The following is a 26,705-nucleotide window of genomic DNA, read 5'->3' on the forward strand; positions in this document are numbered from 1 at the left end:
CTTTCACTCGCTTTTCCTGAATTTATTTTTCGTTCAAGAAATATGGCGCTGCGGCTATTTTCCACTTTTCTGCAGCAGAGTGTTTTTCGATAACCCAATCTAAACTGCAATACCACAACTAAATTTCTACACACGGGTGGTTTAGGAATAAAATCTAAGCTGCTGCACCAAGAACATGCAACACGTCAGTTAAGGTACACTTGTGACACCATACCTGCACCAGTAACAATTTCACGTGCCTCACCTGAGTCTCAAAGTCTTCCAAGATCATCTCCATCGCAAGCTCAGGCAAAGGTTCCAGGCCTAACACAAGACAGGAGAAAATTATTATTGAAAAAGGCACATGTCTCAGTGAAAATGGCTGAGTATTCTTTTCGTTTGTCTATTATCATTCGAAACATCATCGATAAAGTTTGTGACATTTGCTGCATTATGACATCAAATGTCAAGATGCAACACATGTTTCATTCAGCCAATGTCATTCACTTCACAAACCAATAGAGCTGACAAGCTACTTGCGAGCTGTTAATCACTCACTTGACATTCTCCATGTGCAAAAGCACAATCTTAACACAATGACCAAATATTTTGGAGCCAATGGGTGCATGTTCACCTCCTTATGTCGTTTCTTGCCTTCACAATAGTACCTCATTAATAAAGGCCTTAGCAGTCTATGTTTCCAAGCCCGGAAGTAACCATAAAGCCTTTGTAAAAATTAACAGCTTGGGTGTAAAGTCCTGGCAACGCTGCTACATCTTGTCTGCTGTGCAGCAACACAATAACATTCACCACCCTACACCTATCACATTCTCCATTTCGCTCAAACTAAGATTTATTTCAACACTATTTCAGCAATATCTCAGTGTCAATTACTAACTTCTACAGCAAAGACTGTTTTGTGCGTGCATTACCAGCGGCAAGCATATGGATCCATGAAGCTTCTGTTCACCTGCTTTATCAGTTGCCTACGCAGGAACAGAAAGTATGTTTAGCTCCACTGTATGGAGAATTTCTTTGTGAAACTTTCAGGTAACAGGCACATAAAGCATTATTACTAATACAACTCTTTTCATAGAGCTTATGCATGATATTAATCATGAAAATTGTCTATGGCCTATGTTTCTAAACAGCATAAATGGCCTACACCTAAATTAGTTCCAAGAAAGGTGCTTTGCTAACAAAGTGCACCATAACCATGAACAGTAATGAAAGACAAATGCCCCTGTTTAGACTGGGCTAAATAAGAGGACTGACCAAGAGACTTGCGCTCCTCGTTGAAGATCCGCAACCAATGCTGATCTAAGCAGTCCAGGTCGTAGCGGCAGGTCTTCTCTGCCAAAGCACTGACGTTGGTCAGGACATGGAGGTCATTGGAAAAGAACTCGTCGTGCGACAACCGGAGATACTTGTTTGGAGGTCTGTGAACCAATGTGTAAGGAAGAGAACAAAAATGTAAGAAGATTAAAGATGACTTCAACTTTACAGTTAACTGTGTAATTGCAAGCAATACTCACAGCTTAAAGTCATTTGATTTGCTCTTTTTCTTGATGACTCTGCAAAGAACATATCATTAAGCATGTTAGCTGGTTTGCCTTAGAGTTGCCATTTCTCCATCATGAGAAGGGCCCTTTGTGCTTTTCACTTTTACGCGGAGCTGACTGACAATGAAGCCAAGGAGAGCACGAGTGAAACAATTTGTTGCTTGCAGTAAAATATCAATATGATAATCACAATGGTTAACATATAAAACTAGTCACCCACATGTATGGGCTACGAATAGCTCAAAGCCATGCAAGTTTATTTCAGTGGTTGAGAGAGATTAATTGTCTGATCCACTTGATCTTCTAGCATCTTCCCTTTCTCTCCAGCCTTCACCATAGCTCAATGGTAAAATATTGCTTGCACAATGTGGAGTATAACGGAAACGATATTGGGGTTCTTGATTTAAGCTATATCTCTATTTCTGGATTCAGCACCCAGCAACAGCACATTGGTTTTCTTTTGTTTTCATACTCAATTTCATTTCCTTTATAAACTATATTTTTTCCCCAGTGCTCTGTTTAACTTAATTACTGCTTGGGTTTGTATGGTCATCTCTGATGAGGGGAAACTTTGGCAGAACACAATACAGAGAGAACGCAAGTGAATTGCACCTCGACGTGACCACTCACTTCACTGTGGGTTCGGGCAAATGTCCAGGGTTAACTGGCACCTGCACTCCTCGTTCCCACTCTTGCTTCCATCCGTCCGATATGAACCAATAGTCCTCTGCATCTAGTGGCTCACTGTCAGGCAGCTTCATGGCACTGATGAGATCCTTCCGGAAGAGCTGCACCCACACACGATCGACAGTCAAGGACCCTTAACGAGGTTTCATCGTTCTCACACAATTGTTGCGCGACAGCAGTAAAAGTTGAAGTTGAGAGACATAGCATAGTCAAACACGGGGTTTCGCACACAACTTACCTCTGCAGGTTTGTTGCTCCGGTAAGAGCTGTTGTAGATTTTTGACATGGGTGGCAAAGGCAATGGTGGCAGCTTGGCCTTGGATGAAGACACTGAAACGAGCATAAGGCTTTCACATCAAAAGTGCCATTTGGAAGGGGAGGAAAAAAAATTGCAAGTACAACAAGCTGTTACATGACATTGCGACCAATATCTCCCGATTAATTTTATTCCTCTTTGCAGAATTCGTATTGTTGTAAATAAACTGTTTGCCTGAGCGAGTTTTATTTTATTGTGCATTCATCATTCAGTAATTTCCTGTATTGCTTTTTTTTCTCACTTCAAACAATTTTTGCTTTTGTACTTGGCTACTTGTCAGTGTACATTTGTTCGATTACCTGCTTTTGGATGACTGTGCTAGCATTCTCTCCCCCCACCCCACCCCCACTGTAATGCCATAAGGTGCTGTGGGTACTGTATTAAATATATAACCAGAGTCCTTCAATACTTTTCCTGTTCATGAAACTTCCCCGTAACTCTCTGGGAGAGCTTTGTGTGCTGCGAGCGGAGGCCGCGGGGCGGCTCTGCATCCTCGTGGGGCTGCTGGTGCCGTTTTGGGTTCATATCGTAGCGTGTCATCGCGCAGTTTTCACCGTATGATCACTAGTGTGCCTAGTGTGCTGTGCCTGAATATTGGGAAGGATGCCATGTTCCTGCTGTGTACCTATTTGTTGATCCGATTACAACAGAAATGATCAAAAGGTCTCCAGGTTCTCGTTGCCTAGAGACAGTGAACGGTAGGAAAAGTGGAAGTGCGCATTGCCGCGAAAAGACACTGGTGGTTTCACAATTGATTCCCAGAATGTACTCGTGTGCAAAAAGCAATTCGATGAAAGTGACATCGTTCGGGTGGACCAGTGGCTAATCGGAGGTGGTGTTGTGAAGTCACCGTGCAACGTTCCGGAACTTCTGCCGAAGCTGCAACGAGGATTTTCCATGGACTCACGCCATATTTATACGACGGAAAAAGATGCAGAGCTCGCACACCTATCTAGAGAACAGTCATCTGAGCTGGCGACTGTTGAGGCTGCATCGACACTGTGCATGAGCCCTTTTGACATAGCTGCAATGGATAAGTACACATTTAATGAAGGTGAGCATACTGGCTGCCTCTTCCTCGTTGCATGCCGGTAGGCAAAGTAGGCAATACAGAAGCTCGATGAGTGAAATGCTTGCCGCTTTCTTTTAACAGGCACGGAGATGACCAGAAGTATAGAAGTGATATACCACACAGGCGGAGGGAGCTACATGCAGCTCCTCACAGCTTGAAAAATTCAAAGCACGCATCCGTTGCTTAGAACAGAGACTTCAGCGCTACCAATAGAAGCTTGCTAGGATGACGGCGCAAGAGGGGCTGCACCAAAATGCTGTATAAAACTTGCGCAAGTTGTAAAAGCGTGAAAATAATCTCCGATATGAACGCATCATGAACATGAGAACATAACGTTTTGCGTCACACATTAGCGCCGCCGGTGCGGGACGCAGTCGATCAATTTTCACGTTTGAGGAAGCATGTAAGGCTTTCGACTTGACAGAGAAAACAATGAAGAAGAACAGGAAAAACCCAGCATGAGTAAGCTGCAAAGCAGAGTAAAGGACTGGGAAACTATACACCTATACATCTAGCCAACTGAACTTAGAATGCACTATGGCACCGTAGTGATAAATCCACACAAAACAAAACACGAACACAAAGCAAAAGTCGTATGAAGTATTGTGTGATCCTCACCACTTTCTAAATTCAAACCACTGATTCATCTAAAGTGGCTCTTGATTTAATAAATATGAGACAAATTTGAAGATATATATCTTCGCATAGAAACACCAAATGTATATATAGCCTGAAAGGTTGGATATGCGCTGTCAAACGTTGTAACCACTGAAGTTCCATGACGCGTTATGAACCACCAGAGTCGTTGAAAAACTGTAGATTGTCGACAAATTTTACTAAATGCTTTAGAAAAAAAAAAGCATGCTTTTACAGCGGTAGCATATCTTGCAGTGAAATTAGCATACCGTAGAATTTCAAGCTTCAAGGCCTCATTCAATGCTAAATTTCACTGTATTAGAGCTTCCCCGAGTTTCTTTGAAGGTAATATCACTCAGAGGACGCATTCAACCATCACGGCTACATTTACCAACGTTTCACAGTTACGGCGGATGCCGTACAATTGCAGCGCTGCGACCGCTCCGACGCCCTGCAGTGAGCGAGGGTGCCCATAGCAGTTTTTCCTGTCTCTATATCAAACTTCCGCAGAAGCTTCATGACCAGTAAATGTATTGATGAACTCTCATATAACTATGCTCAAGAAGGTTGCAGCGAACAGCAATATGTACAAGCATTCTGCTTAATTTCTGCCAGTACTTTATTTACTGTAGAACCTCATTAATACGTTTAAAAAAATAAATGTGGAGGATAAACATATGATCTGGGAGAACGTACCATCTGAATCCAGCAAAACTTTAGGCTGACAAGTCCATATAGAGGTGTAAGTGAAAGTGAATTTTCTGCTTCTGCCTCTCACCCTGGATGACATCTACAGTGGATGCACAGCCATCATAGTCCTCCATGATGACAGGCACAATATCCCAATAAAGGGTGTAAGGTAGAGAGACACAATCTCTGCAATGCTATACACCGCATTTTTACGAAACCCCTGGCCTGCGTGGAAGGCACAGCACAGTCACAGCGAAAGCTAGAAGAGAGGCCCTTCAGAGCTTTTTTTAAACACTCATTGGGTAACTTCTGAAAGCACACTTGCTGGGTACCCACTGCGGCATTAATAACAAAAATTTTAGGGTAGTTGGCCGGCATTTCCTATGCTATCCTTCGCCACTCTTATGAGAAGCGTGGTATCAGCTAAACTATTGCGAGGAATTTTGAACCTATTCCGGCAGTGGCTGACGATGATGAGGAATTATGCCTGAAGTGGATATGCGCCACAGTTAATAGGTGATCAAGAATAAGCTTTTGTAGTGGGTCGAAGCATTGGCCAACCCACTCGTTACACTATTCACATTGTGTGATGCCTGGTTGTTTGCTGTTCTATAACGCTTTGTTACTCACAATAACGCGATTACTTTCCTAACATCAAGCCTGCCGAGGGCAAGTTTGCCAACAAGTCCCAAGCACCGGCGTAGCTCAGTGGTAGAATACTGGGCTGGCACTCGGTAGATTAGGGTTCGAGCCCCACTGTGTCATTGATACTAGTTTTTTTGTTTTTTTTTTTTTCCTTTCGCGCGATGTGGTTATGGACACCAGCGGCGGCAGCGGACCACTACGGCGCTGCGCGAGACTCTTAATTGTGATCTCATCTGTAAAAAGGCTTTCAGAGCCCTAGATAGGAAGAAGTGCGGGACACGAATTGATAGAGAGTTTCTCAGTAACCCGTGATTCTTTGTTGACATTACTTGAATTAGTACCTCACGGAACGAATAACAACTCATGATTACTGAAATGCACACTAAATGCAGAAGAGTAGAAGAGTAGGTCTCGAAATTTATATGCATAAAACTAAATTAATGTGCAACAGTCTTCAGAAAACAGCACTTTTCAATAGGTGGCGACACGGTGGAAGCTATAAAAAATATGTCTACTTAGGACAGGTAGTAACCGCGGAGCCAAATCATGAGAGTGAAATAACTGGAGGATTGATTGATAGATATGTGGGGTTTAACGTCCCAAAACCACTACATAATTATGAGAGAGGCCGTAGTGGAGGGCTCCGGAAATTTCGACCATCTAGGGTTCTTTAACGTGCACCAAAATTTGAGCACACAGGCCTACAGCATTTTCGCCTCCATCGAGAATGCAGCCGCCGCAGCCGAGATTCGATCCCGTGACCTGTGAGTCAGCAGCCGAGTACCTTAGCCACTAGATCACCACGAGGGGCAAATAACTGGAGGAATGAACAGGAATAGGGTGGAGCACATTCGGCAAGCATTCTAAAATCATGAATAGTAGTTTAAAACTATCCCTCAAACGGAAGGTATATAAAAGCTCCGTTTAACTGGTAGTTATTTACGGAACAGAAAGCTGCAGGCTTTCAAAGAGGATTCAATGTAAGTTGAGGACGACGAAGTGAGTGATCAAAAGAAAAATGATAGGTACAACCTTAACAGACAGGAAGAGAGCAAAGTGGGTTAGGGAACAAACTGGGTTAAGGACATCATCGTTAAAATGATGAAATAGACATGGGCTGGGCATGAAGCACATAAGCAGGATAACCACTGGTCATTAAGGTTAATGGACTGGATTCAATTGATTGATATGTGGGGTCTAACATCCTGAAACCATCATACAATTATGAGAAACGCCGTAGTGAAGGGTTTCGAAAATTTTCACCACCTGAGGTTCTTCAATGTGTACAGAATCTGAGCACATGGGCATACAGCCTTTTCGCGTCCACCTAAAATGCAGCCGCTGCAGTCGGGATTCGATCCCGCGACCTGCGGGTCAGCAGCCGAGTACCTTAGCCACTAGACTACCGCAGTGGGGCTGGACTAAATTCCGACTACCGCAGTGGGGCTGGACTAAATTCCAAGAGAAGGCAAATGCGTGACTAGGAGATAAAAAATTAGGTGGGCAGGTCAGTTTAAGTTTGCAGGTACAATGTGACAGCACAGGACCAGGCTGAATGGCAAAAGATGTGAGCGCCCTTTGCCCTGCAGTGCGTGTGGTTAGGATGATGATGAACAAGATGCGGAGTGACAGCTATGCAGTTTTGACAGAGATACTCTTTCTGAAAGTGCTCGGCATCAATCGAGACCAAAGTATTCCGAATACAGCTTTTAAATCCAGAAATAGATCTGGTGCTTTGATAAGCAGAAGAAATTTTCTCTCAATGCTATTGAATAATGATGTGCCAACACCTGCCATTGAGCAAGAAATAGAAACTGTTTTGTTGTTTACGTTGTCACTGTACAAGTTAGTACTGACCCTAATATTAACAGGAAAAAGCAGCACCGAAAATCTTTCCGGAAAGAAGGGAAGAAAAAAAAAATTAACCCCGTGATCATTACCTGCACATATACGCTGCCCACAAAAATTACTAGGAGTACACTTTGTTCAGCATTTTAGTCTGATAAACATACTCACGCCGGCTGTCCTCATCCTCACAGGCGCTTGTCCTCCTCAATCTTTTGCTTCCATTTGTCGTTGCTGCATTGAAATAGGCCAATCTTTAGCTTGAAGTGCAAATGAAAATTGCCATGAGTGCACTAGAGACATGTGTTTGTCTCAACAATAGAAAAAATTCCCAACTTTTCAGTGATGCAAATACGTTTTCCAGCAGCAATTTTCCACAGCCAAACAATCGTGACGTCCACAAAAACATCTCCAGAGCCTCAAAGGGGCTCTGGAACATTTTTTACATGCCTTTTGTAGCACTGGAGTGCATGTAGTGTTGAACACCGAGATGAAAGCAGAAAGTGTCATCAAGAATAGTATACTGTAACAGAAGTTATTTGCCTTCAAACTTCAAAACACCAGCAGACAAGAATAAGTGCAGCTCCACAACTGTGAAACATCAGGAAGTGCACTCCACAGCTACCCAGTTATTCTCGTTCTAAGAGTTCGTGCTGCTCTGTTTACTAAGCTGTCGGTGACACCAATGTTAGAGGTAAGCATGCAGTGTTTCTCAGCACAAGTAGAATGATGTTCGCGAGATTTGCAAACTTAGCGTGCAACGTGTGTGCAACTTTTTTGCTTCCCCTTGATCTATTTCCTGCTTGTTACAGCAGCTACATTCTGTCTACAACAAGTTACTCCAGGTTGCTTCCCTGCAGCGCTGTAGAAGAACCAGCCAGAGGAAAAAAATTGTGCACTCTGCAAATTAGAGGTGCGGACACATGAGTTTGAGACGTTAGTTATTTTAAGTTAATTATTGTAATTACTTTGAGACTATTTCCATTAACTATATCATCTTAGAAAGTCTTTATTTCCACCCAGATTTGAGCATTGCTAATCTTGTTATGACCTGCATTGAGTGCTTTACTGTGAGCGTGACCACGCCGCTTGATTTACGGATGGATGACAAGCCAGGCCCATCAAGCACTACGCATTTAAAAACATTCCCTTTTGTATTTCTCTCTCTGCTGCACACATCACTGGCCAATTCCAATCACTGCACATCTCTTAAAAAGACCTACAGGAACTCTTGTCTCTGTGGGCAAAGCACCTAGAGTAGTGCAACTTTTTCGAATTCCGATACTTAAAGAGAACAATCCACCCAAACCCTATCTAGCACAGGACAACTGGCACCTAACAAATATTATATACAACTTGTTGTGCCAAGCCGATCAAAATAACTGGCTATCATCGCCACTGCGACATGAAAAACCCCTACTGATCACAAAAACAGCAATAATGTGATGCTCTAGTACTAAATCGAAATGGTTTCTTCGTTCAAATGAAATTAAAACAACTTTGTTTTGTACAGTGCCACTTGAGAGGCCGTATCTGTAGGTGGTGCAATGAAAACGATGTGTTCAATTTGTGACGCAAGACCCCTTTGATAACAACTGTCCCCACCTATCACCATAACCGCACTTATACATCAGTTTGGTTAGAGCGCCCGAGAGCGTCGGAGCAGTACGTAAAATGGTGTTCACCACTAAGACTGGCTGTGCGTTGTCAAACACAGCCACACTCGAATGTGGTTTCAATTTAGCTCCCCTTTAAAATAATAATAATAATAATGGAAGGAAGCAGCAGAACAAAACCCTCTTTCCCCTGAGAAGGGTTTGATTGATTGATATGTGGGGTTTAACGTCCCAAAACCACTATATGATTATGAGAGACGCCGTAATGGAGGGCTCCGGAAATTTAGACCACCTGGGGTTCTTAAACGTGCACCCAAATCTGAGCACATGGGCCTACAACATTTCCGCCTCCATCGGAAATGCAGCCGCCGCAGCCGGGATTCGAACCCGCGCCCTGCGGGTTAGCAGCCGAGTACCTTAGCCACTAGACCACCGCGGCGGGGCCCCTGAGAAGGGTTGCAAGCATAGCAGTGATTACTAAAGCAGCTACCATGCCTACTGCAACATTCTGTAATATGGAGTTATATTACTGAATGAAACAACCTTGCGAGGTGGCTGGTCCGTTTGGATTCATTATACTGTATGGCGCTATTAAAGAAACAGAGGCGTACGGTGGTCTAAGCGATAGCACAGCTTCTCGTGACCTATTGTTCTTTCTTCTGTGCTGACACAGGTTCGTTTTCGCGACTGCGATCGCGCGGGACCAGATCGCGATACGTGAGCTAGCCCCGAAAGAATGATCGCAGTCGAAAATGACCTCGCGACACTGGCACACAGCAGAGACGCACTTCTCACGGCCCTTCGCGTAACATTCGAGTGAACCCACCTGTACAGCTGCTTCCAGCAGCGTCAATCGACGCACGCTTCTGCTTGGCTCCGGACGACATTGTTGTTGCAGCGCGGCGTGAGCGTTGGCGGCTTTTTTCTTCGGCGCCGCCACCGCCGCTACCCGCCAAAACTGCAGCGTCGTTGTCGACCCTTGAGAGAAAAAACACACATCGATATCACAAATCGCGTTCGGCGTACTTCCATCGAATTCGAGACGGCTGACTACACAACGTTTTCGATACGTCAGAGCCGCGAGTAAAACCTAAAACCATGCGCCACCCGACATGCTCCCTCGCGGCCACCAATGGTAATCAAAAATACCGCGCGAATGCGCTCGGGCAGCGCCGGAGCGATGTCCACTGCTAGTTTTCCTGCGCACCCATCAAGTTTCCCATTTGGTAAGTGTTGTTTTTACTCTGTGGAGCGACCGTTTAAACCAGAAATACTACCAGCAGCTTCTATCGAGGCTCGAAATGCGCGGATTTAACGTCGAAGCTGCAACGACGGCCGATTCCCGCTTCCCCTCCTCCTCCAGCCTGATCGCATCGTTCAATAACGAATACGGCTGACATGGCGGAAGCCGTGATATAAACATCATCGATGAAACGAACAGGCTTCGGCAGGCTATAACTACCCGAAACGTGCGCTGACACGTTGGCGAAACAGTTTCTACGGCCAGTGCGCAATGGACCCCTCGCCCTCGTCACCCATATTTGGACACTGGCACTACAACCACGTTCCACGCCAAGTCGCGCACTTACCCCGTGTTTCGGATTAGAGGTTAACGTTCATGATCACTACAAACAAGTGTACGCGCGTTCAGTCCAGGGGCGAGGGCGGTCACATTGTTTGTTCACCAGACGAAGATGAGCCACGGTTTGGCGCCATTATGATCTACGAATGCGCTACACACTCGTACACTGGTGAAGAGCACGTGAAAGTCCCGACAGCAGTTCATCTCGTCAGCATTTCTCGGCTTCTTTGTCAGGCGTTGCTCGGGGGAGGGTCAAACCTGAGCATTTCAGTCGTGCAGCACTTCACCACAGCGTATAAATTCGGTCCGAAATACAAGTGCTACACTTGCATTACTGTTACTAGGCCTCGTCACAGTGTTGATGGCAGCGCGAGCCACTACGCGCCTAACGAAACTAAGAAAACCAGGGAACACATTTGGGTGGACAGAAACCGCTGCTGGAACGAACGCAACATTCATAGAGACGCGCTGCGCTGCGTTAGACAAACTATGGGCTTCACAATACAAGTTTATTACAAGCGAATACGCTTTAAACGTATAACGAAGAATATTACGCTTGCGTGCGAAACTGGGGCGACTCTCGCGTCTGCTTTAGCTTTTGGCCTTTCGCGCATTTTTGCTCTTGCTTCTGCTACGTACACTTTCCTTCCTCCGTGGCTACGTATGTGCGCAGTATCGGTCGAATGTCCGCAAGTGTCAAAATTATGCTTCATTTTTGTTATACGTAGAGCTGGTGACCGTGGGGAACAAGTTTTGGCAGGCGTCGGTGCATCAATAATGTGTTGTTAGTTTTTTTTCCTGTCATTTACGTGTAGCGTATACATGTTTAATACTCATTGCACAAACTTTATGTATCCTCTTATGTTCTATGATGTGGAGCAATGCATGAGTGGTAAGGACTTAGTCAGGCAGACAATGTTTTGCCTTGCCATCCAAGACTCGCTCTGTGTCTAAAGATCACTTATTATTATTAATACAGAAGCCGCGCCGTGCACCTCAGCAACAACGTCCTTTAGAGCTTGCTGCCACTACCAGTCACTCTAAGCAGGTTCCCGGGGTAATTCCTGCAGTACAATTCCGGCAGAATGCAGCTCATACACAGATGCAGTATCCTAGCAGTTAGTCCCCAAATTTTTTCGTCATCTTCGAGGACAAAAACGGGCGACGCATGGTCCGGTACACCGGGGTACTTGAGGCACGTGTACTCCCAAGCGCGTGGGTCGCACAAGCTTCGTAAAGTCGGCATGAACACTTTCTCCACTTCGTTTTCGTTCGCCGACAACTCGTAGATCAGTGACGAGGACGTCGAGGGCTTCGCAAACCCGACGACGGGTGTGACCAAAATTGTGGAACCCATCGATGGGAGCGGGTGCAGAGGGCCCCACACGTCGACGTTTGCGGGCGGTATCCCAAGCTCTTCTTCGGTTTCTCGAAGTGCCGTTTCCGTGGCCGACGCGTCGCTATCGTCGGCGATGCCTCCGGGAAAGCTAATGAGTCCGGCGTGTCTGGAGAGGCTCCGAGACCTTAATGTCAACAGTACGGCGGGCTCTCCGCAGCGGTTGATGCAGAACGGCACCAGCACGGCGGCCGACAGCGTTGTGGGAACGTTACGGAACATGCGGCTCAGTTCCTCTGACGATTTCACTAAAGATTCCATGCAGGCCTTCTTCCTGTCTTCGCTGAAGAACGTCTCGTCGAGTGTCGTAGAGCAGCTTCTCCGCGCATTTGTAAGCCTAGCCAACCCGTTCAACGACCAGGCAAGGAAGTGCGCGTTATGTTTCTGAAAAGCCATCTATACCTGACCGTATCCTGCTCCCGCACGCTGTTGTACCGCGCCTATTCCACGGCTGTCATACTATTATATCGCGGTTCGGGCGGCACTAAGCTGCACTGCTGTAACTAAGCATGCTATCACCACAGATTCTCCGCTACATCCGACTACGCGTTGGCTAAGATACGGCTATAAACGTAAACACAGCATGCATGTACTGTTGGTAAAGTTGGTGCACTTGGTTGGTTGTTTTGGTGCACTTCCGCGCCCGCCTTACACGCTACACGGCTGCTAATGTGATGCTAAATTACGGCTTATATTTTAATACCTCCATAGTGCACGGCAGCAACAGACAATTCTACAGGTGTTCTGTGATTACATCATGCGCTAAATTCACGACGTTAACTGGATTGGCTACGTGCGTACTTGGGACAAGTCTCGCACTCGGAGTCGTAGAAGATCGTAGCAGACGACATTGTTTTCCGAGTGTAGTAGCGACTGCAGTCCATGTAGTCCGCGTATACCTTCGATTTTATATTGCTATAGAATATACAACTTATAAACAACGCTAAAAGTTATCGGGCTCGGGAAAACAAAAGTTAAACAGCTACAAAGAACATGACGTCAGCGACCGCGCGAAAGACTGCAGTGATTTTTTTTTTTCCACATTTAATTTTAGGCGCCGTAAGACATGCGAGGCGCAGCTGTTACTATATGACAAGCTGTGCGCGACTGCGCTTTGTTCAACGGGAAATGGGAAGCACAAAATCTTCGTGAAATGAGTATTGTCGCAAACGATAGGCGCACGGCTGTTCACAGTGATTGGCAATGTAGTATTATTATTGAGCAGATAGCGTACCACGTCCGAATAAACGCCAGTTATGCGTGAAATATTCTTGCCAGCAGACTCGCTGCTAATCTTACTCTTTGGAGTCCGTTGAACTTATGGCAGAATCTTCTCCAGCGACAGGGCCATCGTCTCTCTCGCATCTCGGCCGTTCTTGCGTGCGGAAAAGGTTATCGTTCATTACGGTGACCAATTGTACCAACAACCTAGACATAGCTTGCACTAGCTGCTTAAACATTGCAGGACAAAACTTATCCGCGCTACTGTGAGGAAGTTGTCGGCTCATCACTTTAACGTGATCACGGGAACTTTTAACGCGATCAGGCGCCTAACCATGCACTCTTGCGCACTGACTCGAGACCTGCAGCAGACGAGTTCAAATGCTAGACAGGCACGCACCACCTGCGTTTATCGCGGGTCAACTTTTTCCGCGATTCACCCGGCTAGGCACAGTTTCGCTTTAGCTTCATTTTTTAGATCACTGCGGCTCGATTGAAATTGAGACTATCGCGGTTGTTTTCGCAACACCGCGGTGAGGTTATGCCAGTCATACTGACAGCGCAGAGAAACAAGAAAACTATTACCGCTGCTGTAATTGACGTGACCAGAAAATTAAGCCCATCGACGTTGATTATGACACAAGTGACACGAATTTAATGCTTCCAAGCCCCCCACCCCACCCCCCACCCCTTTTTTTTTTTTTTGCGTCATGCAAAAAGTTCAGACATTTGGGCAAGCTACAAAACACTGATAAAAAAAGTGTTATTGCAGCTGCACACGCACCTCTTTCGGTTCCGGGGTTGACCCTGCAATGCCGCTGCTGTTGCACGCAAGCAGGCAATTATTATTGCACAAAAGTTTTTACCATTCGTTCGCAGTGTTAAACGATTAAACAGGACCTCAAAACCAACGAAAAGGAAGACGAACGCTACTGCCAAGTTGCGACGTTTAGGTCCACATGAGAGAGGGAAGAAAGGACTTCACCACGAGTTGACAATGGTCAGTTGAGATGGCCACCCGACCCGTGAATGATTAGAATGACACAAGTGTTAACACGCCACTCTAGACATTGAAGTTGCTACACATTCTTTCTGGAGAGCCGAAAGTTCATTTTTCTTTACATGTGTGCTGTATGTGACTAAGCTACCCAAGACTCTCGGTGCAGTAGCTCTGCAAACAGAGAACAAAAGTACACACCAAACAAAGTCGCACAAATCCTTCTACCCTCCACAGGGAAATGTGACGGACTAGGCGACAGTTGGGAACCGTCCTAGTAGGCTCCCCTGCCTAGCTTCTCAGAAATTAAAGTTGTTTGCTCACGTGCTTTCCACCGAAATCGGGCCAACTACACTACACTCGCCACTGTTTCAGTAAAAATGAAGGAAGAACCTGCAGGAAGCACCAAAGTGTAGATGTCACACAAATTGGACAAACACCTCTGCTTCCACTCTAATGTTGTGAAGTGTAGAGTGTAACAATGTCGAGGTCTTGAACCTTAAATGTGAATTGAGAATGCATCAAAAATATGCATGCTGCTCAAATGGCTCCTCGAGATTGTGCACGAAATGCAAAGCGCATCTGGAAATTCAGACAAGTCTGGGAAAAACGAATCTAGCTGCTCAAACCTAAAGCTGGAATTATGCCTGTGCTCCTTCAAGAGAGGCTTTCCACAACTTCCATGAAATTTGTTCCTTTCTGCGCCCCTGAACAATATACTGTGGCACGTGCTGCACTGCTTCACTGGTCACCCACTTTCCCAGGGTAAAATGGCTCGAGAATGTTTTACATCATTTGTCAACAACGTTACAATAGGATGTTTCGGTGAGCCAGTGCTTACGCTGTGTACTTTTTTTTTATTTTACCATGCTCTTTTCGAGCAGTGCGAAAATTTAAAGGTAGAAGAAGCTTGTGATGTTGAGGACTTGCATCTTGCTAAATATTATGAAGGCAGCCAGTGAGGGGGCCCGAAGGAGTTGCCAGGCTCCAGTTCATTCGCAGGGCTGATCCATTGGTTCAGCCACTGCAGTGTGCGGCTGGCATGCTGTCATCTTGATCCATGCTTACGTGCTAATCTAATGGCCACTGCCATCAAGCATACCGAGGCATCATATGCATGCCATACATGAATGGAAAAAAGTTCTAGGATCTGAATGTGCACGTTCACAATTTAATAGGCTTTAAGAGTCGCGGTTAGACTGGGAACTGAGGGGCACAGCCTTTACCTGATGCATTGAGGGGGTAAGGTGCACAACTGCAACCTTGTAATATCGGTGAAAGCAGCTCAAAAGAGTTCACATATATCTGTTGAAGCGGTGACAAATAAACCACAGTTTTTAATTTCTGGGGTGTTACTCGCCAAGGCATAAAGCACAGAGGTACGATTTTCACCACCTGGGGTTCAAAGTACATGTGTGCTTCCATCAAATGCAGCTAGTGCGGCCGGAAATCAAACTCGCATTCTCAAGCTGAGCAATGTGGCACCCAACCAGCTAGGCTAAAACATGGGCCAAGGATCGACAAAAATCATCACAAATTGACTATGTGTATGATTACATTACGTTAAAAACAGCTTAATTAAGAAGAAGTTGGCTGAAGTTTGTGCATACAGCATTGACTGCAGTAATTCATGTTTTGCTCGAAATCAATTGCACAATTTGTAAAAGAGAGCTTCCAGCAGTCTTTATTTTGCAGAGTGATGCTGTCAGGCTATGCCTCCCTTCCCGTCACTGTTCCTCTATGAAGGACCTCGCACATGTATATGAAGGCAAACACTTCAGATGACGACTCTGATATCGGCTGGGGACTGACTTTCCCTTATATCAGTATCAAAAGGTACCTCTGACTAGAAAACTTTTGAAGCAAGAGGTTTATGAAAATATATGAGAATATATAATTCTATTGGCAAAACTGGTCCATATTCATAATCCACATTTGCTGCCTGTACCATCTTGCATTGCCACCACATTGCAGCAATTGAATTCAATTTCCTAGCTATTTCCATGCTCCAAACTTCTGCGCTCCAGTGATGCTTATGCAATCTATCAGATTAGTCGCCTATTTTGCCACCCAAGCATCAGCTTGCTGGAATAACTGTTGATTTCCACACGCCTGTAGAGGCTTTTATTTTCTCTTGCACTAACGTGACAGAGTAAACAAACTGTCACCTGCCACCACCAGCAGCCAGCTTCCTCACTTCTATTCACAAGGTAACCACCAATGCATAAGTTGTATCAATGCTCAGTAACGTATGTGTGCAATCTCCAAGGTGTGCAGCGAATATATCCTTAATTAAGAACTGCACCTCAAGTATTCCTATGCCAGGCAGCTCTCTCTAAAGGCCAAATGTCTTGTGTAACTTTGGTACTTGAAAAATTGAGCAGTGTCCACAAAAATAGGAAATACAATATATGCTAGCTCATATAATGGCTGCTGGTTTTTTTCGAGATTTCGGGTGAAAATTGCACGTGCGACCATTACACGAAGATAGAGAGTATTCTTTTGTACGTGTTTTCAGTGCTACTTCCCTTCATTTATCTGCAGTACTTGTTGTACCTTCAAGAATCGAAAACGAAATTCAGCCCTTTTACACAGTTGCAAATATGTAATTCCTTGTCCTCCCCCGAACTTGTCACATTCACTCGCCTCTGCTCCAGACAAGGCCCCCATGCCACCGAATTTGTTTGAGATTCCCGTGAACTTGGAGCTATTCCCCAGTCTTGGAAGCAAATCCAACACTACACTTTGAAAATACAGTGGCACACATCCATGAGGGGTGCTCTCTTCAGCCATAGAGTCAGGGGTCTTCGGTGAACTGAAGCACATCGGACACAGCTGTTAAATCACAAAGGCCATGTTTTGATACCTGGAGGCGCTGAAAACTCAACAGCTACATTGCTTTGCTCCCATAAAAAAAGAGAAAAAAGGGGTTTGGCATTCTTGAACCACACAATTGATAACACTGCTAACCTTTTAAGAAAATTGAGGGTCCGTATTATACACCGGTGATTTTTAAGTATACTCTTCCGGGGATTCGTTAACCAAGCACAGGGCAGCTATTACACAGCTGTTGCCATTACACAGGTATATACAGTATTTCAATATTTTAATTCATTTGTGTATATTCAGAGTGTGCATAAAAACAAAAATAACGAAATGTGAGAAGAACAAACAGAAGTTTGGCTTTCAACTTCAAAACTCTGGCTTAAAGTGACTGTATCGGAGTCACATTGGAAATTTGGAATATTCATGCACACTTAGCAGCATCATTAAAATGTTTTTATAAAATTGAATTTGGGGGTCTTGAACCATTAGCACAATTCGAATGAGGTTTACCATTATAGGGCACACTGGATTGATTTTCACTATCTGTATGTAGTTCTTTCACATGCATGTAAATAAATCTAAGTATGCAAGTATAAAAGGGTGCTAATTAAGATGGACACAATATGATAGTGCTTGCTTTTGAGCTACATTCCACCAACTAGCCCCGCAAGAAGTACTTTTAAATATGCAAGTGTTTTTGCACTTTGCTTTCATTAAACTGCGACCGTTGCAGCCAGGACTCAACCTGTGACCTCAAGTACAACTGCGCAATGCCTTAGGCATTGGGCTGCTGCAACAGCAGACAGCTTTTTCTTTTACAAGGAAAAATAAAGAGTGGATGTATTGACGGAACGCGAAAGTGGGAAGAAGGAAAGAACCACATTGTCACTTTTTGGCCTTCACTGCAACCTGAACCACACGGACGACCTCCTTGGTCCACGACTGTACTTGAACGCTGGCCAAGTTCCAGCCTTGGACTGAATAGATCTGCACCGTTTTCCAATGCTGGCGTACAACCTCTTGCACGTAAGGCCACGTAACGGGATACTTGTGCTTGTAAAAGGAATGCACCACAACTGCACTGAACAGGGACACCGCCACAAGGAGAAGGGCGAAGACCAATGTCATCAGCATAGAGAAGCATCCTGAAAGGACAGAAGTATGGCAAAAGGCTTCAGTACAGTTTAACTCTTTCTTCAAGATGCCACCTGTCAAGAACTGCCGGCAAATGCGTCAAATTTCATTAAGCAACATTATTTCAAAGTACTTGACATTCTATTGCAACAAAGTAACGGCATAATTTGTGGATGTCAGTGTGTTCTAATAATTAATCCCAATTCCATGGTACTTAAATATTTATTCATCCTGAAGTTACTATTCATTTTCTCTTTTACATAAATAAAACAAAGTTTTAAGGTAGAAACAATTTTGCAAATTCATTTTCGGTTATGTCCATTCCGAGTAAAGAAAAATCATATTTTGATATGCCTCCCAAGAAGTGGCACCCCAAACTACTCGTTGCACATAGTAGTGCCTTCAGCTAAGTGGTAATGTGTAAAGTGCACTGCAAAAGTGAAATTGAATGAGGAAAAGTTTATTAGGGAGGAGGTTCAATTCATTCAAAAGGTATCTTGCTCTTGTTTAGCCATTAGTAGACACATCTAGCTAGAACAAGTGGTGTACACCACCGTGTAAAAAGTCTCGTAGGGTGAAGGACATACGCACACTGATGAATTTTTGGTTGCAAAGATTAAACGTTGAGGAACGTGGGCACAAGACAAACACAGGCTGTCAATTGATACAGTAGAACCCTGCTGATACCTTCCTTACTACTATGTTTTCCCCTGTACAGTAATTTTGGTGTCCGGTTTCAGCAAATAATCTGGTGATACCTATCTGTTAAAGTGAAAATCTTGTGTGTCTCGCAAGTCAAGAGGCTTTGCAAGATTTGGTGAGACCTGACAATACTTTGTGAGACCTTTATGACGATTTGGAACATGAATGATAGAAAAAAAAAGGTATGTATTTAGTAGCTGGTCAAAAGCTTTGCGATGCTCAAGCGAATGAAAGTGTGTACCGCTGTGCCAAATGTAACAAGACAATACAGCAAAGTTCCCAGCCATTCTAACTTAGAGAAAGCATTGTTTCTGCCAGCTTGTTTTGCATACTGCACATTTTCATCAAGTGCACATGTTGCAACATTAACAGGAAGTCTTACAAAATATAAAGTAACAAGTTGTCTGCAAGTTTTCTTTTCCATATTCAAGACGATAGTTATAGCGCGAGAACAATACGACGACACAGAGACAAGAAGGACACGAAAGACACTTCTTGTCTCTGTGTCATCGTATTGTTCTCGTGCTATAACTATCGTCATGCCATACCAACTAGCCTAAGCTGCCACACTTCCATATGCAAGATTCATACGAGAAAACAACAGAGCAAGGAAACAAGCCAGATGAGTTCTAACTGCAGCCAGATGCTACAAGCTACAGCCACCTTAGTTCACATCATGAAGTGAAAAACCGCCTGGCCAGTCATTCTGTCACACTAACTGAAGATGAATCAAGTCAAGCTGAAACAATAGCCTGAAAGAAATTGGTACACGCTTACCTCCACGCTTGCTATGGCCAGGTGCCAATTTTGTACTTGGTTTTCCATCTGCAACAGAGTTGAGGAAGTCAATGCACATACAAGAAGTGGGGCACAGTACATAACAGGGACTAGAGAAGAGAAGGACACAACTAGCCCAAATGGCTGTTTTGCTACATTAAATGAACAAGTCGGAATTTCTCTGCTTGCATGTTAAATTTCACACATGTGGTTTGAAGAAAATGTGTATGACAAGGGCCACAGGCATGCATTGAATTTTTTTATTGAGGTCCCAAGTGCCCCTTCCCAATATTGGTAGAGTAAAAATAGAAAACAGGCTTTGCTATAGATGCAAACATGAGAAAAGCGATGGTCTGCTTCTCAGCAAAGCCTGCATTTTTCTTTAGTAGTACGCTCTCTGGGGGCAAAGGTAGGAAGTAAACAGCTCTTAGAATGTGACAATAACACAATAAGAGCCCTTGGTCGCAGTGTTGCCAAAACCTGCATATAACCCTGGACAATGACAGTACAAGTAAGACTGAGAAAAATTCTAGGGCTGACTAGGCATCCTGTTTGGGGGCACCCCAAGTGCTTGCCTTTGGCAAGGGCAAAGGTTGTTGATGGTCTCAGCCCAAAATGAAAGAGAAAGAAGGAAATGAAAAAGAAAGAAACGTGAGAGTACACAACACAAGTTCAGCAATAAACAATACTGAGAATCACGAAGGTGCTGGTTGTCCAAACAAGATAGCCTTCACACAGAAATATATGTGGGTGCTTTGATTCGTTTCATCCTGTACAATATTAAGTATTCACTAAGTGTGATAATTTTTTTTCTTGCGATGCCCTCCTTACCCATTGCCTTTAATGAGGCCTTTAAGGACTTTTTCTCAATGTATAAACAAAATAAATAGAGACATACCAAACTGATGGACTCCTGGGATTCTACGAGCTAAAATCATTACCTAATTAGAAAGCACTCTGCAGTGGGGAACTCCAGGTTAATTTTGGCGAAATTGGGGGTTCTTGATTTAGTTTCCACCAAAATCTAGGCGTACAATTATTTTTAGATGTTATCTCCATTAGAGTGCATCCACTGCAGGTTGCAATCAACCTATATCAATGATTTAAGTGACTGACAGCAGTACCAACTCTCAAGTGCCAGCAAATGCATTGACAGTGAATAGATGACAAGTCTCTATTGCTTCTACACTGCTGACAGAATCTAGAGGCCATGTGGTCCGACTTCTAGTACATACTCAGTTTATTCGGACTATCATGGCTTAATGAGCAGACGGGTGCTTTAAACTACCTTGTTACATAAGGTACTAAAAGCAGAAATTCGGCAAGGTTGACAGATAAAGATCAAAATGTCTCCTACAATGTTATCGACTTAGTAAGAGTATGACGAACGTATTGACACAATCGGCACTGCAATGATGTATTACAGTGCCACAAGTTCAGTACTCCCTCGCGCTTTCAAAGCAAATGTATTTTCTCATAGTGTTTCAGAGCACTGTTATCCATGAGCAGCATCATAAAGCACACTCTTCAATGCAGCACTTGCCTTTCTTGGTCTGCCTGAGTTTCTCTTGGGTCACTTCCATCTCCTTCAGCAGCTGCTGTTTCTGCTTGAACTGTTGTTCTTTCTTCTGCCGCTGCTCTGCTTTCTTCTTTTCGCGCTCAGCCTTTTTCTCTAACCTCTGGCGTTCAGCTTCTTTTTCTTCTTCCGCCTTTCGTAGTGCCTCTTGCTCTGAAAGTATTAACACCTCCAGCATTATTGTCATGCATTCATTCACTTCTGCAAAGTCAAGTTATAACACCCCTGCCCACCCGTCAAGACACCTGTAGGTTAGGTAAAGTGAAACACTGATGTGTTTAAATATTCTTTTTTTCCGGTTGCTATTCGCAAATGGAACATGTTGGCGCTTCACATCACCAACACTGAGTCACTGTCTCAGTTTGAATTAGAAATTGAAAACAATTTTTAGCTTTTTTGAACACCCAGTGACAATGGTAATGAAACCAGTAAGTACTACTTGTATTGTATGTTCTGTAAACAGCCATGTAAGCGGCTTTATTGTTAAACTTGCCATTTTTTTATGCACATGTATTTTGTTTATTATGTTGTGTAAATATTGTTAATGTGCAAAGTGCCAGGTTGATGTTGCTTTTATGTTCTGTATTACAGTTTTTTTACTATGATGAGCAATCATAGCATCTGTACAGAGTGCCCACCTGCTATGGTCTCAGTAGAGACTGGCAATATTGCAAATAAATAAATAAGATAGTGAATTTTTAACTGAATCGAACACAAATATGAGTCGAATACAGTTAAATAGTAAAGCAGCTATTTACAGCACACCCCTATAGTGTCATAACAGTTTGTTTTAAACAAATATTCACTAACTTCAAAACGAAGAAACATTAAGATTACTTTTAAGTGACAATGAACAGTAGCACAATTATGCAAAATGAGGTAAGCTATAATATACAGCAGTGGCTGGAGCCTTCAAGATAATTTGTAACTGCAGGCTGAAATACACCAGTTACTTCAGCATTAAAGGTGGTACGTTGTCAGCAGCATTTACATAAGACTGAAAGTTAAACAATGTTGCAAGAATCAACATTATTGTCACACTGATGATAATGACAATGGCATGAGGAAATTTTCGCTTCGGTTACACTGGTGTTTCAAACAAAAATGCCTACACCCAGAAATCAATATATATTCGATGGTCCCATAGACACTTAGACTTCATGCATCTTAATAATAAATTTAAAAAATATATCCCTTGCTGTTCCAATGTATTGATCCTTTGGCAATTTCCTGTCAGTGCTGACTGATAAGTATTACAAAAATGTTCTGTATTTCGAATATGCACTATTCGATGCATTTGAAATTTTAGAATACTTGGACACACCTACTTTATATGGTAAAGAATGATGTGTATAACTACTCTGATACTGCACTGCCTAAAAGATCAGCCCTTATTACAAGCCAGATACCAGGATTCACATCGTGTTGAGGTTGATCTATCGTGTCACAACCTTTCACCACACTATATATATGGCTCGACTTTGATTACACTGCTTTTCTGAATGGACCACTTTGCCATGCCAGACAGTCACACAAGGAAATTACTAACAACCAAAGAAAGATTTAAAAACATCGTCAATTCAGACGCATACATACTCATTATTCAATATAGAGAACACGCATAAGGCTACTGCGGAAGCATTGATCATACAAAAATTTCAACAAATTTGATTTGATTGATTGATATGTGGGGTTTAACGTCCCAAAACCACTCTATGATTATGAGAGACGCCGTAGTGGAGGGCTCCGGAAATTTAGACCACCTGGGGTTCTTTAACGTGCACCCAAATCTGAGCACACGGGCCTACAACATTTCCGCCTCCATCGGAAATGCAGCCGCCGCAGCCGGGATACGAACCCGCGCCCTGCGGGTCAGCAGCCGAGTGCCTTAGCCACTAGACCACCGCGGCGGGGCAATTTCAACAAATTTACAATTCTCAGGACGCAGTTGTATGTGATAGTTTGATTGCTTTGTTTATTGGGCCTAACATTCCAAAACGTCTCTGTCGTAGTGAAACGCTTCAGGTAATTTTTTACAACCTGGGATTTTGCGATATGCACTTCTGCATAGTACACAAAGGCTTCTAGCGTTGCACCTCCTTCGGAATACAACCACATAGGCGGGGATCTAACCCCATGTCTTTTGGGTCAACTGCTGAGCTCTACAACAATAGAGCAACTCCTCTGGCTATGGTGATGTATTTAACTAACTAGCTGCTAGAGATGAAAAATTTGTGAACACAGGGTGTCACTCGAGGTAATGTTTTGACAAGCGGTCGTGTCTTTTTCAAGGCTGCAACACTTGCGAGTTCCTCATCTTTTTCTTAAGCTTCCATCTTCCCCTGAACGTTAATTAGCAGTTATGGGCACAGAAAGGACATAGACAAGCTACAAGGATTGTTCGTTTTATAGAAAATGAAAGATTCACTTCTGGATTACCTCTTTGTGCCCTGAGCCTCTTCTGTTTCTCCCGCTCCAACTCCGATTCCTGCGCCTGAAGGTACTCCACGACCTTGAGGACGAAAAGAAGACTATCAGCGACTTAAAATTGTAGTTTAATGGGACTTATCTCTAACTTAAAGTTTAAGTTTGCTAAAGGGTCTTTTCTCTATGATGTGCACTTACATTAGTACTCAAGTTCTTTAGGAATACGCCACCGCTTCCACACAGTTGCCACTTCCAGCAATGAGACCTATAGTTTTATGCTTTGTTACACTGGCTAAAAAGCTTATGTGGATGGCTCTAGTGTACATCATTTAAGGTCATTTACGCAAGACACCTAATTGATATCCCCCAACTAATATACCTACATTTCCTTTACACAAGAAACATGTCTGTCATATAATGCTTAACCATGGTGTCCATGAACTACATAGATAAAATTTAATAAAAACGTGAGTTCGACTTCCTTGAATATTTATGATGTACATCATGACTGCCAACCATAGGGTAATTGCCCTACTTGTAGGGTATTTTCGGGTAGCATAGGGTAGTAGGTTGATAATGCAATTTTCTTATCAGATGTAGGGTAATTTCCCCTTTTCACCTATCAGCGGTCAGCAAAAAATATAGATCACGGACATGCATTCTCAGCGGTTGACATTCCTAAATAGATTCCAAGAATGAATCTTTCTTTGAAGAAAATAGGAACTGTTGTATTTAATATGTAACAAGCACAGGGCAGAGTCTTTTGGTCTCTGCCATTACTTCAGCATTACCCTGGCACGGTAAAAAAAATTGCCCGAGTTGGCCTTTATAGTTATCTTTGGTGAATGCAAACATGCACCCCGTGAATATGTCCACATTCAATTAATGCATGCTCCACCATTTCCTTAACTTCCCCACACATGTGCACTTGCCTTTTTTACTGAACCTCGCTTTGTGTAAGGAAACCTGATCTCACTTCAAACAGCAAAGAGCTTCCCCTTGATTTGTTCTAAAATATATCTTTGCTTATTTTGTCTTTACCCTTCTGTGTAACCACTCAGAGCCAGTTCTCTTTCCAGTGTGCCAACCCAATACATCTTTCCTGCTTCTCAAATGTTTTGTTGAATACTATTTGTCACTATATTGCCTATACTGCAACTTGTATACTTGCTCATTTGTCTCAGAGTTCGTTTTCTTAACTGTGAGTCAAAGCTCTTCCAATAGAATGAAACACTTTTTATTCACATCTGCTGTCTTTCCCAATTCGTAGTCTCTTTTTTTGGATCTAATGTTTAGGCCGATGTTCAAAGTCACTTCTGACCTCAGCACCACTACATCTGTGCATGTCATACAGCGAGGTATCTACCTTATTACTGTTATGCTGCCGTGTTTTTCGGAATACTGTAGAGAGATATGTGAGGTTTAACGTCCCGAAACCACCATATGATCATAAAAGGTGCCGTAGTGGAGGGCTCAGGAAATTCCGACCACCCTGGGCTCTTCAACGTGCGCCCAAATTTGAGCACACAGGCCTACAGCACTTTCGCCTCCATCGAAAATACAGCCGCCGCAGCCGGGATTTGATCCTGCGACCTGTGGGTCAGCAGCCGAATGCCTTAGCCACTAGACCACCGCGGCGGGTTTTCGGCATAGTGTAGAATTAAGCGTAATAACAAAGTCGTTAGGGCAACTTTTACAGTGTTAGCAACACTGGTGCACATGTGCGCGCACTAAAGGCGATGATGCGGCGGCCATGTGCGAACACCAGGTGGGCGTGACGCATCAAAACAATGTGGGCGTGGCGGTGCAATGCCATGTGCGCCGCGCAATCGATGGCAGTGGTTTTACCTTTTTGGCGCACTGCTGGCACTGCTTTTCGTCGAGACAGTCTCCGGCGACCGCCTTGAGGCGAGGTTCGAGCGGGTTTCCCTTCAAGTCGAGCCAGCGCAGAGCCTTCATGCGGCACATGCTAAGCGGCAGCGTGGTCAAGTTGTTGCCGTAAAGGTCCAGCTTCTGCAGGGCGCTGAGGCGGCCGAAGTTGGTCGGCAGTTCTCGCAGCTGGTTTTTGCTCAGGTCCAGTTCCTTCAGATGTGTCAAACCGCAGAACGCATCCTGCGTTAAAAGAAGAAACAAGTGAACGGCGCGCTAAAAGCTACGCACTCTAACGTAGCTCGCCGGGAGGTAGGGGGAGGGGGGGGGGGGCAAATGTCATTGAACCGTGTCATCTGCCGGCAAGGGTAACGTTACCAAATAAATTCCTACTTACGGGAAGCACGGCGATCTTGTTGCACGATAAGTCAAGCTTCACGGCTTTCGGTAGTTCCGCCTGAGGATGAAAACAATACGATTATAACTTAAATCGACACGGTACTCGGACGGTAGAGCGAGCGCTTTGCGGTTAACACAAAACAGACAGACGATCAGTTACACCAAACAGCGCAGATGCAAGCGGAGATGTCTTCTCTGCGATTGAAAATTTTCAAAATCTCCGAGTAAGGTTAAAGACTTACGAGATCTTTCACCGGTGGTTCGGCAAGCTCGTTCAGGCTCAAGTCGAGGCTATTGCCGTCTAGCCTGCTTTTCAGAGAGACCTTAGACATATTTGGGAGGACGGCAATTTAAAAACGATACGCCGTGATTGACGGAACGGGCCGACCGGAGGTGCCTCCCAGACTTTTTCGTAAATTTTGACGACCGAGCCGACACGTTAGATACAACGCATCGCCGGCGCCTTCCACGCAACCGAAAACGACCGTGCTGCCACGAGCGGCCGTTTCATAGACCGCCGAGATTGGAAAAATAGAAAAAGAGAACGTACACGTAGCGTTGGTACATACGTTTATTTTTTACAGCATGCGAGAACTGCTGGCCGTTGCTGTGAAACCAGCCCTGCGACCGAAATTATGGCAATGCATAGAATGACGCGATAACATAGTGTTACACGTTAAATAAATCTTCACAATACTTGTCTTTTGATGGGTGTTCCAGGATAGCCACAAGCATAATTCCTTTCAAGCAG

At 44.0% G+C, this 26,705-nt stretch overlaps 3 protein-coding genes across 3 annotated transcripts in view; all 3 read right to left on the bottom strand.

The window, feature by feature from the left end:
• The window catches only part of LOC119178825 (uncharacterized), a 47,547-nt gene extending 36,615 nt beyond the window's left edge, over positions 1–10,932 (bottom strand). The window contains exons 1-8 of the mRNA XM_037430069.2: positions 10,638–10,932; positions 9,875–10,026; positions 7,604–7,666; positions 2,467–2,558; positions 2,172–2,329; positions 1,515–1,553; positions 1,255–1,418; positions 245–303 (exon numbers count right to left, since the gene is read on the bottom strand). Of these exons, the coding sequence (XP_037285966.2) occupies positions 245–303; positions 1,255–1,418; positions 1,515–1,553; positions 2,172–2,329; positions 2,467–2,558; positions 7,604–7,666; positions 9,875–9,935 (636 nt within the window). The 5' untranslated portion in view covers positions 9,936–10,026; positions 10,638–10,932. The remainder of the gene's footprint in view (positions 1–244; positions 304–1,254; positions 1,419–1,514; positions 1,554–2,171; positions 2,330–2,466; positions 2,559–7,603; positions 7,667–9,874; positions 10,027–10,637) is intronic.
• A 643-nt stretch (positions 10,933–11,575) lies between these two features.
• Positions 11,576–12,783, bottom strand: LOC119178841 (putative Nudix hydrolase NudL). Its single transcript, XM_037430070.2, has one exon. It carries the CDS (start codon positions 12,420–12,422, stop codon positions 11,643–11,645), a length of 780 nt encoding a protein of 259 aa, XP_037285967.2. The 5' UTR covers positions 12,423–12,783; the 3' UTR covers positions 11,576–11,642.
• Positions 12,784–17,333: 4,550 nt separating this feature from the next.
• On the bottom strand, positions 17,334–26,428 carry LOC119178857 (uncharacterized). Its single transcript, XM_037430071.2, has 7 exons — positions 26,197–26,428; positions 25,953–26,012; positions 25,535–25,798; positions 23,699–23,771; positions 21,227–21,412; positions 19,684–19,731; positions 17,334–18,215 (listed from the first exon to the last, which is right to left on the bottom strand). The coding sequence occupies exons 1-7, from the start codon at positions 26,284–26,286 to the stop codon at positions 17,956–17,958; spliced, it is 981 nt and encodes a 326-aa protein (XP_037285968.2). The 5' UTR covers positions 26,287–26,428; the 3' UTR covers positions 17,334–17,955.
• Positions 26,429–26,705: the final 277 nt, after the last annotated feature.

Source organism: Rhipicephalus microplus, chromosome 2 (genome assembly GCF_043290135.1).
Source record: "Rhipicephalus microplus isolate Deutch F79 chromosome 2, USDA_Rmic, whole genome shotgun sequence".
NCBI classification, from domain to species: Eukaryota; Metazoa; Arthropoda; class Arachnida; order Ixodida; family Ixodidae; genus Rhipicephalus; species Rhipicephalus microplus.